At 47.7% G+C, this 15,327-nt stretch overlaps 1 protein-coding gene across 1 annotated transcript in view; it reads right to left on the bottom strand.

Annotated features, from left to right (window-relative positions):
* AMPD2 (adenosine monophosphate deaminase 2) overlaps nt 1–10,029 on the bottom strand; it is a 253,015-nt gene extending 242,986 nt beyond the window's left edge. The window contains exon 1 of the mRNA XM_063955193.1: nt 9,698–10,029. Within this exon, the coding sequence (XP_063811263.1) occupies nt 9,698–9,758 (61 nt within the window). The 5' untranslated portion in view covers nt 9,759–10,029. The remainder of the gene's footprint in view (nt 1–9,697) is intronic.
* Nucleotides 10,030–15,327: the final 5,298 nt, after the last annotated feature.

Here is a 15,327-nt window from a genome sequence, read left to right on the forward strand (position 1 = left end):
TCTCCCTGTCAGCGTCTGTGTACAGGAACTGCAGGCACGCTGCTGGGTCTGCTCTGAGGAGAAGCTCCGCCCCCGAACATGGCACTGTTTCCCGCTCTTCATTTTATTATACTGGCCTGAGGATGTCTGCTGGCAGCGATTCGGGGACCCTGACAGGCTTGCTGGCCAGTGTAGGGTATAGGCGCTGGCTCAGGGTGCCCCTCACAGCGCCGCACTATGTACCGCTGAGACCCACTCCCTACCCTATTGCAGCCATCTTTACACCGGATCCCCGCTTGCCAGGGGGGCCAGTGACTCACTCGCCACCGAAGTCTTCTGGCTCTGTAAGGGGGTGGCGGCATGCTGTGGGAGTGAGCGGTCACCTGGAGCGGCTAACGATCAGCACCCTCAGGAGCTCAGTGTCCTGTCAGCGGAGATAGTGGCTCAGACCCCTCAAGGCGGACACTACTCCCCCCTTAGTCCCACGAAGCAGGGAGGCTGTTGCCAGCAGCCTCCCTGTGTCTTAACTAACTCTTAGAAAAAAATAAAACTAAAGAAGCTTTAGGAGTTCCCCTAGCTGTGACCGGCTCCTCCGGGCACATTTTCTAAACTGAGTCTGGTAGGAGGGGCATAAAGGGAGGAGCCAGCCCACACTCTCAAACTCTTAAAGTGCCAATGGCTCCTGGTGGACCCATCTATACCCCATGGCACTAATGTGGACCCCAGCATCCTCAAGGACGTAAGAGAAAAACTTTTTGTTGCACATCTCAGCACTCATTGTGTGAGTTTGGGTACACTTTCAAAACACCAAACATCATTCATCAGTCATTTTCACAATAGGAAAAAAGTCTCCACATGAATAGTTACACTGTGTTCTAAAGAAACGTTTATACTATTTGTATTTTTTGTATTTTCTTTTTTTATGAACAACGTCACTTTGAATGGGAGTCAAGCATTGGATGGATTCAAAGATGGACATTGGAGAAATTTCATAAAAGGAACATATTGTATATATAATAATTTTCCACTAAATTGAAGCGCCTAGGATTGTATACCTCCCACATTGTTGTTTGTTCTGTATGGGATCTAGATGTTTGGTGACATCTTAGGGAGGCAAGCAATTCAAGGCAACTACACTCAGCGCCAGTGCAGCAGGAATTCTCCAACCTCTTTCTTGTCTCGTAGTGACCATGTCGACCTAATGCATGTCGACCAATAGTGGTCGACCTAATGACTGTCGACCTAAGTGTGGTCAACCTAATGATTGTATCCCGCTTATATCAGTGATCCTCAAACTCCCTGGGGTGCCTCATGGCACTTGCATGGGTGCCCTGGATTGGTGGTCCAGGACCAATTCAAATTACTTATGGCCAATGTCATAGGCAAAAACAGCGCTGGTGGCTTCCAATAATAAAATATGTGAACAAACAGAAGTGAATCATGTCCCTCACCACATAACTGAGCCTAAGGATGGTAAACACAATTTACTTCATTCCTAACCCTTTCTAAATTTCTCAATAAGAAACTAGCCTAGGGGTGCTGTGAAAAAAATTCTAATACTCTAGGGTGCTGCGACTCAAATAAGTTTGAAACCACTGGCTTATACAATATATATATAGGGAAACCCAGGCTTTGCATTTCATGACCAATAGTAAATTTTATACCAAAAATCCATAGGCAGATGCTGCTAATGCTATCTAATGTCCAAATACAGGACTACAATGTACTATCAGTCAAATCAAATACAGTATGTTAACTGTTGGCAGACACATTTGAAAGGGCTTATGATCTACATATCTATGTAGATACAAATTATGAACAGTAGGCATGGGAACAAGGAACAGGATTTGGATCCATGAGGAACAAATGGGAAACGTGTGCTATGCTTAGGTGCAATGTGCTATAATTTACTTCTAAAGCACCAGTTATATTCTGTAATATATTTATTCTGTAATATTCATTTATGACCCAGGAGTCCTTCTGCGCAGATGCAAGTTAAAGGACATATAAATCAAAAAGTGAAAATTGACGTTCCATCAGATCTGGTGATGTTTCGAATGGGGGTAGCAGGAGACCCTCTTCCCAACATAAATACCGACACCGGGATCCCGACCAGCACAATCCCGACAGGGGGGCGAGCGCAACGCACACTAATTTATTCTCCCTCTATGGGTGTCTTGGACACCCACAGAGGGAGAATATGTCGGGATTGTGCCGGTCGGGATCCCGGTGTCGGTATTGCGACCGTTGGGATCCCGTCCGGCGGGGATCTTGACCGCATCCCTTCCAGCTGTGACATTGTTAAGGAACAGCCACATAGAAGCAGTTACATAAAACCCTATGGGGCCAATTCAATTTGATCCCTATATGTTGACATATATATTTTGGGACCTCGAAGGATTAAAAGGGCTGGGGTAGAACATATAGGTAAGATTTTTGTTGCACAGCATTCTGATCAGTGTCAGGATTTCGGCGGCTGTTTTTGACAACCGGGATCCCGACTGCCCGGATTGTGACCAGATCCCATATTTCAAAACTAACACAACTAACGCCACCCTAGAGCAGGCATTCCCAACCACGGTCCTCAAGGCACACCAACAGTGCAGGTTTTAGTGATATCCAGGCTGCAGCACAGATGGTTAAATCAAAATAACTGAGCTACTAATTATGTCACCTGTGCTGAAGCCTGGATATCACTAAAACCTGCACTGTTAGTGTGCCTTGAGGACCGTGGTTGGGAATGCCTGCCCTAGAGTAATCTTTTTACTTTTACATAATTATCCTTTGAATACATCAGTATATAGGGGGATATTCAATTACCCGCAGACTGCGGGTGTAAAAGTATCACTGAGGGGGCTATCTAATTAGCCCCGATAAGCCGGCGCTGCAGCAATATCGATGAAGCATCGGGAAATATCACCCAAAGCTTCACCGGCTGGAATTGAATATCCCAATATATAGTATGTGTGTGCGTGTGTATAAATAAATGGAGCCGGTTCACCTCCACGCCTCCTGTCCCCATCTCCACTCCCTACCAAATTGTTCTGTGACCCTGCACATCTGCATAATCAGAATAGATCCTATATGCTTACCTCCAACCTTTGGGCCCTATAATCAGTCGGCCCTAGGCATATGCAAACTAGGCAAATGCCTAGGTCATGTGGAATGTCTGGGGGTACAAGCAGCTTTTGCTGATTAAAATGATATGCGGCATGCCTATATTCTGTGTGTAACTGCGGCTGTATCTGCATATGAAATGCTACATTACAGTGTATTCCTGGAAATCACTGCAATGTAGCATTTCATATGTGGCGCAATTTGAATTGCGGGTACTTTTGTGTGGCCATACCCCTTCCCAGCAAGAACATGCCCCTTTTTGGGCTGAGCACCAAATGTGTGCACTGTTCATATTTAAAATCTAGGTGGTAGAAGCACCAAAATGAGAACTGCTATGGGTGAGGGTGTGATGGTCCTGGGAAAGGGGTTCAGGGTCAGAGGCGGAACTAGCGGCGGTGCTAAGGGGCACCAGCCAAAATCTTGCCTAGGGCATCACACTGGCTAGGGCCAGCTCTGTCTCTAGTGCCTACAGATCTTCAGAGGTGGTAGACTTGCAAAAGAAAAAATAACTTCCTGCATCCGGCAACCAAAAGTCAGTATATGCAAAGCTAATTCTGCTGGGTAATTACAATTGACTACAACCACCAACATATTCTGCTGCACTATGGTGGTCATTCCGAGTTGTTCGCTCGGTAAAAATCTTCGCATCGCAGCGATTTTCCGCTTAGTGCGCATGCGCAATGTTCGCACTGCGACTGCGCCAAGTAAATTTGCTATGCAGTTAGGAATTTTACTCACGGCTTTTTCATCGTTCTGGCGATCGTAATGTGATTGACAGGAAGTGGGTGTTACTGGGCGAAACAGGCCGTTTTATGGGCGTGTGGGAAAAAACGCTACCGTTTCCGGAAAAAACGCAGGTGTGGCTGGAGAAACGGGGGAGTGTCTGGGCGAACGCTGGGTGTGTTTGTGACATCAAACCAGGAACGACAAGCACTGAACTGATCGCAGATGCCGAGTAAGTCTGGAGCTACTCAGAAACTGCTACGAGGTGTGTAATCGCAATATTGTGAATACATTGTTCGCAATTTTAAGAAGCTAAGATTCACTCCCAGTAGGCGGCGGCTTAGCGTGAGCAAATCTGCAAAAATCAGCTTGCGAGCGAACAACTCGGAATGACCCCCTATATCTATATATGCAAAGCTAAATCTGCTGGGTAATTACAATTGAAACATTATTGCATATTATGTGATTTTGAAGTACTTTTTTAAGTTTTGAATGATATAGACCCAGTTTAATCTTTGTGGAATGCCTGGTTGTTGTTTTTAAGGTAATTTATTGCCTGGCATTTGTGGGGGTGGGGTGTGGTTACAGATTTCAATTATTGGTTTCACTTGTAATTAGTGATGAGCGAGGTTCGGTTTTACTCGGTTTTACTCGGTTTTACTCGGTTCTCAAAACGGCATCTTATTGGCTATCCAAAACACGTGACATCCGTGAGCCAATAAGATGCCGTTTTGAGAACCGAGTAAAACCGAGTAAAACCGAATCCGCTCATCACTACTTGTAATAGTCTTCTACTTAAGTCCAATGGTGTAGGCTGTGCAAAGTCGTTTTGGCTGTGCATTTATTGATCTAAGCGTGCATTTTTATCAAAGCGTGATAAAATTGACACATAACAGCAGCGTTCAATCGAAGTGAAAAAGAAGGAAAACAAAAGCACACCAATCAAACAAAACAAAGAAAACTGAAGAACTAATAACAAATGTGAGTCACTTACTCCTCAGATCACTCACCTCCTGATTGTTGCATCTGATTAAATAGCACGGAACAACCTTACTTGGACATTTCAAAAACCATCCATTTCACCTACAAATGCTTGTATCTGTATTATTGTAATTTTGTTTTATAAGCACAGCTGCACCAATGCAATTTTACCTGCAAACACTTAAAAAAACTAACATAATTACCATTGCTTCTTAAACCTCTCACAATCCTTTCATTTCTTACACTCCAAATACATTTCTGCACCCACTTTATCTACGCTTTTGACTCATTTCATACTAAATCTACACCCCTTGAGCCTACACTGCTTTTCTCACCTGCATTTCTGCAATTCTTCTGCTCGGATTCCCTTAGTCTCCTCTCCTACTTCCACTTTCCCTCAAACTATTTACCTACTTAACACTATGTCAAGTCTTTCTTATACTCCCCACATCACTCAGTGTCTACCTAATAATGTATCTTTATCCTTCCCCCCTAGTCTCCTACACCTCCTCCTCTCTCCCCTCCTCTGTCTCCCCTCCATCCCTCTGTTTCCTTCCCCCACCTTTCCTGTTACCCCACTTTCATTCACCTCTGCCCCATGGTCCTGCTACCCCACAACTCAGCCCTGCTCCCTCTCTCCCTTCCCTGTCACCTCCCCACACCCCCATCCACATCACACTGACCTCCCTCCCTGCCCACCTCCTGCAGTTTCCCCTCCTAGCTCAGGCACCCGTACCATCACTACTCTCTCATCATCCCTGCCCTCAAAGTTAATCCCACCTCATCGCTACAGCAACCCTGAAAATCTCATTCACATCTCTCCCACAAACTCATACCCCCTATCCTGTGCCCTCTGGAATGCCAGATCTGTTTGTAACAAACTGGTCCCCACTCATGACCTTTTCATTTCCAACTCCCTACACCTACTAGCCATTACTGAAACTTGGATTATGCCCTCTGACACTACTTCTGCTGCTGCTCTCTCTGCTGGGGGCCTCACATTCACACCCCCCCCCCCCGACCTGGGGGTCGCCATGGGGGTGGTGTTGGGGTCCTTTTACCTTCTAGTTACTCCTACCAACTCATACCACCAGAACCATCCCTTATATTCTCTACATTTGAGGTCCACGCCATACGCCTCTTCCAACCAGTCCATCTTAGAGTAGCTGTCATTTACCGCCCCCCTGGCACTGCTTCCAAATTCATCGACAACTTTGCTTCCTGGCTTCCTCACTTCCTCTCTTCTGACATTCCCACCATTATCCTAGGCGATTTCAACATCCCTATTGACATCCCCACACAATCCCCTGCCTCTAAACTCCTTAACCTCACCTCTTCACTTGGTCTCTCCCAGTGGACCTCCTCACCCTCCCATGTGAATGGGAGCTCACTGGATCTGGTCTTCACTCACCGCTGTGATATTTCTGATTTTTCCAACTCCCCATTTCCCCTCTCTGACCACCACCTGCTCTCCTTTAACCTATCTCTCTCGACTTCCCCATCTCTACCTCCTAAGGCTACCATCACTAAGCGTAACATTGAAGCTATTGACACTACATTCCTTTCCTCCCTGTTTGACTCACTTCTCTCTCCTATTCTCTCTCTCTCATGCCCTGAACAAGCCACTTCCACATACAATGCTTCCCTTACTTCTGCTCTTGACTCTGTTGCTCCACCAACCACTATTCACCCTCGCAAATTAACACCTCAACCCTGGCACACCAAATGCACCAGATATCTACAAAAATGCTCACGTACTGCTGAGCGACACTGGAGGAAATCACGCTCTAAGGCAGACTTCCTCCATTTCAAACTTATGCTCTCATCCTTCAGTGCTGCCCTTTCTCTTGCTAAACAGTCATACTTCAAGAGCCTCATCTCCTCCCAGTCTTCCAACCCCCGGCGCCTCTTTGCCACTCTTAACTCACTCCTCTGCCCACCTCCACCTCGTCTCCCTTCCTCACTCTCTGCTCTTGACTTTGCCACTTACTTCACATCCAAAATTGACTCCATACGTCAGGACATCACATCACACCAGACCATCAGTAACCAGCCTTCTCCCATCCCTTACCAACCCTCCCCATCCCTCGCACCAACTCTGTCATCTTTCTCCCATGCATCTGGAGAGGAAGTCATGGCCCTCATTCATTCCTGTCCCCTCACCACCTCCCCACTTGACCCTATCCCCTCCCGCCTCCTCTGCTACCTCTCTTCTTCTGCTTGTTCCCATCTTTCCCACCTTCTCAATCTCTCCCTCTCATCAGGCACTGTCCCCTCTGCCATCAAGCACGCACTCAACTCTCCTATTCTTAAAAAACCTACCCTTGATCCAAACACTCTCTCCAACTACCGACCCATCTCTCTCCTCCCTTTTGCCTCCAAACTCCTTGAGCGTATTGTCTACAACCGCCTTACTTCCTTTCTTTCCTCACACTCACTGCTTGACCCATTCCAGTCTGGCTTCCGTCCTCTCCACTCCACTGAAACTGCCCTTACAAAAGTATGCAATGACCTCCATGCTGCTAAATCTAAGGGACACTACTCTCTACTTATTCTACTTGATCTCTCTGCTGCTTTTGACACTGTGGACCATCCTCTCCTACTGCAAATCCTTCACTCCATTGGTCTGCGTGACACTGCCCTCTCTTGGTTGTCGTCCTACCTTTCTGACCGTTCATTCTCTGTCTCCTCTCATGACTCCACCTCCCCCTCACTTCAACTAACTGTAGGGGTACCCCAAGGTTCTGTCCTTGGTCCTCTTCTCTTCTCTCTCTATACGTCCTCACTAGGTAAGCTCATTAGTTCTTTTGGTTTCCAATATCATCTCTATGCTGATGACACTCAAATCTATCTTTCCTCTCCAGACCTCTCCCTACTCTCCTCACTCGTATCTCCAACTGTCTCTCTGCTATCTCTTCCTGGATGTCCCAGCGCTTTCTTGAACTTAACATGTCTAAGACCGCGCTGATCATCTTCCCTCCCTCCCGCATAACCTCACCTCCTACAATCTCATTATCTATTGATGGCACTACTATCTCCTCTACCCCCCAAGTGCGCTGTCTTGGAGTAATCCTTGACTTCTCCCTCTCCTTCAAACCACACATTCAGCACCTCTCACAAACCTGCCGTTTTCATCTAAAAAATATTTCCAGGATCAGACCCTTTCTGACCCAGGATGCTACGAAGACTCTTATCCACTCACTGGTCATCTCCAGACTGGACTACTGTAATCTCCTCCTGACTGGCATTCCTGACAAATACCTCTCTCCACTCCAATCTATCCTCAATGCTGCTGCCCGGCTCATTTTCCTCACCAAACGCACTACGTCCACCTCTCCTCTCTTACTAGACCTTCACTGGCTTCCCTTCCCTTTCAGAATCCATTTCAAGCTTCTCACACTTGCTTACAAAGCCCTCACCCACTCCTCTCCCATCTACATCTCTGATCTTATCTCGCTTTACACTCCCACCCGTCCTCTTTGCTCGGCTAATGCACGCCGACCCTCCTGCCTACGGATTACTTCCTCCCACTCCTACCTCCAAGATTTTTCACGTGCTGCACCACTTCTCTGGAATTCCCTACCTCTCCCCCTCAGACTCTCCACCTCTCTACAAAACTTCAAACGGGCTCTCAAGACCCACTTCTTCACCAAACCCAGCCAAATCTCATCCTAAACCTCTGTTCCACGCTCTCTATGTACCCCATCTGTCTCACCCCTGTCTGTCTCCCCCTCCCCTTTAGAATGTAAGCTCTCACGAGCAGGGCCCTCTTCCCTCACGTGCTTATCCTTTTCTTACTTTAATAATCTTCAACTGCACCAAATCCAGCAGTCTTCTGCCACCTGATACTTATTCCAGTGTCATCTGCTGATGTAGCTATGTTTATTTACCCTGTACTTGTCCTATATTGTCGTCAACTGTAAGTTGCTGTTTTCCTGTTTGATTATTTGTTTATGTACTCTGTAATTGGGCGCTGCGGAACCCTTGTGGCGCCATATAAATAAAGGATAATAATAATAATAATAATAATAATAAAGTAGCAGGTTTACAGAATGCATATATGTTATGTACTGTAGCTCTGCATAGGCCACCTGTTGTTTGTTCTATCCCCGTTGTACATGAACCCATGTATGAATAAAATATAATAAGAATAACTGTGCATTTTTACATTTTCCAATACATTTTACAAGGCCTTTTGCATCAATGATATAATGGTTCTGACCCAACACTTCAGTTATAAACCATATGGCACGATGTAAGCCAGAACCATGTCCTCTTACTGCTAATGAGATGCCTCCTGGAAACGTCCCTGATCTTGGCACTACACAGTATGTATCATCATCATGTCGCCAGGTCTCCTCCCAGTAACGCAGCCCTCTGTTGTCCCTGTGCGCTCCGCCCCAGCCATTTCCCTCTCCTTTCCCCCTGGGTGATGCCCCATAGTGACCTGTACTAGTGGGCATGATCACCCGGCCAGCAGGGTCAGTTACTGTGTGCAGCAGCAGCATGCCAGCGCCTATTCCCCCCCGTCTTTCCTTAGCATCCCCCTGGGGATTCTGTCCTATTAGGTTAAGAACTTCAAAGATCCGCTCATGCTGCCTGAGGCTGCGCTGCGTACATGTAATAGGAGTATGTATGATTATCAGCCATCTTTCGCACAAAGCCTTAATATTCTCACATAACAGTGGGCAAAGTACAGGGCTACACCAAGGGGTACATGTATGAACACTACTCCTCAGATTGCTGTATATAGATCATACATTATTCTCTCCCCATTCTCCCCCACCCACATTTTTCTTTAATTCCCATATTATTTTTTTAACCTACAAACCCATCCAGCGACCCCTCTCCTTTTCTGCTCAGAACCCAGACAGTGCCCCCTGCACCCATCACTCACCTGCTGGACTTGGGGTCTGTAGACTGGCTCTCTTTTTGAAAGGAGATTTGCTGCCTGACATGTTGCCTGGCTATCTGTGCAGTGTGCACCTGTATGTTCCAATGTAAATGTTCAGTACTGTGTTTGGGATCGGGAGTTTCTGCTTTATCGGTGTATTACCAGCGGCTTGTGTGTGTAACTATATGTGTATAATAACAGCTACAGAGATGGTGGAGAGGTGAGTCTGTGTGTCTATATCCCTGCGCTGCATAGTGGGATTGCAGCAGTAGGAAGCCGAAGCATCAGTGTGTATAAATGTGTGTGTGTATTTCTAATGTGTGTGTGTGCTTTGGAAGTGTTGTTTCAGGGTTTTTTTATAGCAAGCTCCTCCTCTCTGCAAGCAACAGTCTGAGGGGCTTCTAGCAGAAAACGATGTGTGATTTAATAATGCAGGACATGTATGTCTGTAATGCTTTTGTCTCTGGGCATACATGGTGCCCTGTGTGTGTAATCATGCAGTATTTGTTTTCTTTAGAGAAATATATGTGACCATCAGGCAGACTGAATGGACACAGACATGGACCTAGTGTTGTGATTATTATGTGGGGACTATTCATCTGTGAGAAGATCTCATTATTTATTCTGATCTACTCATTTATTGGTGTGAGTATCCTGGAAAATTGCTGTGTTTTGTGAGGAATATACTTGTTTTTCGGCCATGTACAAAGCATTCAGATACTGTGCTCCAAATTAAATCAGCCTTGTTTTAATAGTGCCACAATATACCATGTCCTAAAAACCTATTTGACTGTCTATTGCACTTAGAGGGTTATTCAGAGATGAATGTAGATGGGTGCATACGCAGCCAGATCTGTGTTCATCTCTGCACTGCTGAGTGCCGCTCAGCACAGGGCAAGGCCGCCCAGCATATGTGAGGCCGCCTCCCGATGCGGCCTCATCGGATCTAAGGTTGACCCCTGGCAGCCCAAGGAGGTCAGCGGGCATTTTTTTTTATCAGAGTGGCTCTGTGTGACATCACATAGCCATCCCGAAAACTCTCCCAGCCCGGCCTCGTTTGCACCGAAGCCGCGTAGCAGCCACGAAAACACCCCTCCGCTGTCAATCACATTGCGGTCGCAGCCATCGGGCCTTAATGTGTGTGTACGCGCAGCTGCTGTGCAACCGCTGTGCATGCACAATTTGCCGTCTGAATTACCCCCTTAGTGCATTCCACCAACAGTCGCAAGAGCCTGTACAGCAACATCCACCTCTGAATTTGGTCCAGTGTAATACCTCTTTCTCTAACGTCCTAAGTGGATGCTGGGGACTCCGTAAGGGCCATGGGGAATAGCGGCTCCGCAGGAGACTGGGCACATCTAAAGAAAGCTTTAGGACTATCTGGTGTGCACTGGCTCCTCCCCCCATGACCCTCCTCCAAGCCTCAGTTAGATCTTTGTGCCCGAACGAGAAGGGTGCACACTAGGGGTTCTCCTGAGCTTCTTAGTGAAAGTTTTAGTTTAGGTTTTTTATTTTCAGTGAGACCTGCTGGCAACAGGCTCACTGCATCGAGGGACTAAGGGGAGAAGAAGCGAACTCACCTGCGTGCAGAGTGGATTGGGCTTCTTAGGCTACTGGACATTAGCTCCAGAGGGACGATCACAGGCCCAGCTTGGATGGGTCCCAGAGCCGCGCCGCCGGCCCCCTTACAGAGCCAGAAGGCAGAAGAGGTCCGGAAAATCGGCGGCAGAAGACGTCCTGTCTTCAACAAGGTAGCGCACAGCACTGCAGCTGTGCGCCATTGCTCTCAGCACACTTCACACTCCGGTCACTGAGGGTGCAGGGCGCTGGGGGGGGGGGCGCCCTGAGACGCAATAAAAACACCTTGGATGGCAAAAAAATGCATCACATATAGCTCCTGGGCTATATGGATGCATTTAACCCCTGCCAGAATACATAGAAAAACGGGAGATAAGGCCGCCGATAAGGGGGCGGAGCTTATCTCCTCAGCACACTGGCGCCATTTTCCCTCACAGCTCCGTTGGAGGGAAGCTCCCTGGCTCTCCCCTGCAGTCACTACACTACAGAAAGGGTTAAAAAAGAGAGGGGGGCACTAATTAGGCGCAGTATTAACTATACAGCAGCTATAAGGGGAAAAACACTTATATAAGGTTATCCCTGTATATATATAGCGCTCTGGTGTGTGCTGGCAAACTCTCCCTCTGTCTCCCCAAAGGGCTAGTGGGGTCCTGTCCTCTATCAGAGCATTCCCTGTGTGTGTGCTGTATGTCGGTACTTTTGTGTCGACATGTATGAGGAGAAAAATGATGTGGAGACGGTGCAGATTGCCTGTAATAGTGATGTCACCCCCTAGGGGGTCGACACCTGAGTGGATGAACTGTTGGAAGAAATTACGTGACAGTGTCAGCTCTGTATAAAAGACAGTGGTTGACATGAGACAGCCGGCTACTCAGCTTGTGCCTCTCCAGACGTCTCATAGGCCGTCAGGGGCTCTAAAGCGGCCGTTACCTCAGATGGCAGATATAGACGCCGACACGGATACTGACTCCAGTGTCGACGGTGAAGAGACAAATGTGACTTCCAGTAGGGCCACACGTTACATGATTGAGGCAATGAAAAATGTTTACACATTTCTGATAATACGAGTACCACCAAAAAGGGGTATTATGTTCGGTGAGGAAAAACTACCTGTAGTTTTCCTGAATCTGAGAAATTAAATGAGGTGTGTGATGATGCGTGGGTTTCCCCCGATAACAACTGATAATTTCTAAAATGTTATTGGCATTATATCCTTTCCCGCCAGAGGTTAGGGTGCGTTGGGAAACACCCCCTAGGGTGGATAAAGCGCTCACACGCTTGTAAGGGCTCTACCCTCTCCTGAGATGGCCGCCCTTAAGGATCCTGCTGATAGAAAGCAGGAGGGTATCCTAAAATGCATTTACACACATACTGGTGTTATACTGCGACCAGCAATCGCCTCAGCCTGGATGTGCAGTGCTGGGTTGGCGTGGTCGGATTCCCTGACTGAAAATATTGATACCCTAGATAGGGACAGTATATTTTTGCCTATAGAGCATTTAAAAGATGCATTTTCTATATATGCGTGATGCACAGCGGAATATTTGCCGACTGGCATCAAGTCTAAGTGCGTTGTCCATTTCTACCAGTAGAGGGTTATGGACACGTCAGTGGTCAGGTGATGCGTATTCCAAACGGCATTTGGAAGTATTGCCTTATTAAGGGGAGGAGTTATTTGGGGTCGGTCTTTCAGACCTGGTGGCCACGGCAACAGCTGGGAAATCCACGTTTGTACCCCAGGTCGCCTCTCAACATGAGAAGACGCCGTATTATCAGGCGCAGTCTTTTCGTGGACAAGCGGGCAAAAGGTTCCTCATTTCTGCCCCGTGACAGAGGGAGAGGAAAAAGGCTGCAGAAATCAGCCAGTTCCCAGGAACAGAAACCCTCTCCCGCCTCTGCCAAGCCCTCAGTATACGCTGGGGCTTTACAAGCAGAATCAGGCACGGTGGGGGGCCCGTCTCAATGAATTTCAGCGCGCAGTGGGCTCACTCGCAAGTAGACCCCTGGATCCTTCAGGTGATATCTCAGGGGTACAAATTAGAATTCGAGACGTCTCCCCCTCGCCGTTTCCTAAAGTCGGCTTTACCGATGTCTCCTTCTGACAGGGAGACAGTTTTGGAAGCCATTCACAAGCTGTATTCCCAGCAGGTGATAATCAAGATACCCCTCCTGCAACAGGGAACGGGGTATTATTCCACACTGTTGTGGTACCGAAGCCGGACGGCTCGGTGAGACCGATTCTAAATCTAAAATCTTGGAACACTTACATACAGAGGTTCAAATTCAAGATTGAGTCACTCAGAGCAGTGATTGCGAACCTGGAAGAAGGGGACTACATGATGTCTCGGGACATCAAGGATGCTTACCTTCATGTCAAAATTTACCCTTCTCACCAAGGGTACCTCAGGTTTATGGTACAGAACTGTCACTATCAGTTCAGACGCTGCCGTATGGATGGTCCACGGCACCCCGGGTCTTTACCAAGGTAATGGCCGAAATGATGATATTCCTTCGAAGGAAGGGAATTTTAGTTATCCCTTACTTGGACAATTCCCTGATAAGGGTAAGATCCAGGGAACAGTTGGAGGTCGGTGTAGCACTATCTCAGGTAGTGTTGCGGCAGCACGATTGGATTCTCAATATTCCAAAATCGCAGCTGGTTCCGACGACTTGTCTTCTGTTCCTAGGGATGATCCTGGACACAGTCCAGAAAAAGGTGTTTCTCCCGGAGGAGAAAGCCAGGGAGTTATCCGAGCTAGTCAGGAACCTCCTAAAACCGAGCCAAGTCTCAGTGCATCAATGCACAAGGGTTCTGGGTAAAATGGTGGCTTCCTACGAAGCAATCCCATTCGGCAGATTCCACGCAAGAACTTTCCAGTGGGACCTGCTGGACAAATGGTCCGGGTCGCATCTTCAGATGCATCAGCGGATAACCCTGTCACCAAGGACAAGGGTGTCCCTCCTGTGGTGGTTGCAGAGTGCTCATCTTCTAGAGGGCCGCAGATTCGGCATTCAGGACTGGGTCCTGGTGACCACGGATGCCAGCCTGCGAGGCTGGGGAGCAGTCACACAGGGAAGGAATATCCAGGGCTTATGGTCAAGCCTGGAGACATCACTTCACATAAATATCCTGAAGCTAAGGGACATTTACAATGCTCTAAGCTTAGCAAGACCTCTGCTTCAAGGTCAGCCGGTGTTGATCCAGTCGGACAACATCACGGCAGTCACCCACGTAAACAGACAGGGTGGCACAAGAAGCAGGAGGGCAATGGCAGAAGCTGCAAGGATTCTTCGCTGGGCGGAAAATCATGTGATAGCACTGTCAGCAGTATTCATTCCGGGAGTGGACAACTGGGAAGCAGACTTCCTCAGCACGACCTCCACCCGGGAGAGTGGGGACTTCACCCAGAAGTCTTCCACATGATTATAAACCGTTGGGAAAAACTCGACAGGTATTGCGCCAGGTCCAGGGACCCTCAGGCAATAGCTGTAGACGCTCTGGTAACACCGTGGGTATACCAGTCAGGGTATGTGTTCCCTCCTCTGCCTCTCATACCCAAGGTACTGAGATTGATAAGATGGAGAGGAGTAAGCACTATATTTGTGGCTCCGGATTGGCCAAGAAGGACTTGGTAACCGGAACTTCAAGAGATGCTCACGGAGGATCCGTGGCCTCTACCTCTAAGAAGGGACCTGCTCCAGCAAGGACCCTGTCTGTTCCAAGACTTACCGCGGCTGCGTTTGACGGCATGGCGGTTGAACGCCGGATCCTGAAGGAAAAAAGGCATTTCGGATGAAGTCATCCCTATCCTGATCAAAGCCAGGAAGGATGTAACCGCAAAAACATTATCACCGCAATTGGCGAAAATATGTTGCGTGGTGCGAGGCCAGTAAGGCCCGACGGAGGAAATTCAACTGGGTCGATTCCTACATTTCCTGCAAACAGGAGTGTCTATGGGCCTGAAATTGGGGTCCATTAAGTTTCAAATTTCGGCCCTGTCAATTTTCTCCCAAAAAGAACTAGCTTCAGTCCCTGAAGTTCTGACGTTTGTAAA

The sequence above is a fragment of the Pseudophryne corroboree genome, chromosome 2 (genome assembly GCF_028390025.1).
Source record: "Pseudophryne corroboree isolate aPseCor3 chromosome 2, aPseCor3.hap2, whole genome shotgun sequence".
Classification (NCBI taxonomy): domain Eukaryota; kingdom Metazoa; phylum Chordata; class Amphibia; order Anura; family Myobatrachidae; genus Pseudophryne; species Pseudophryne corroboree.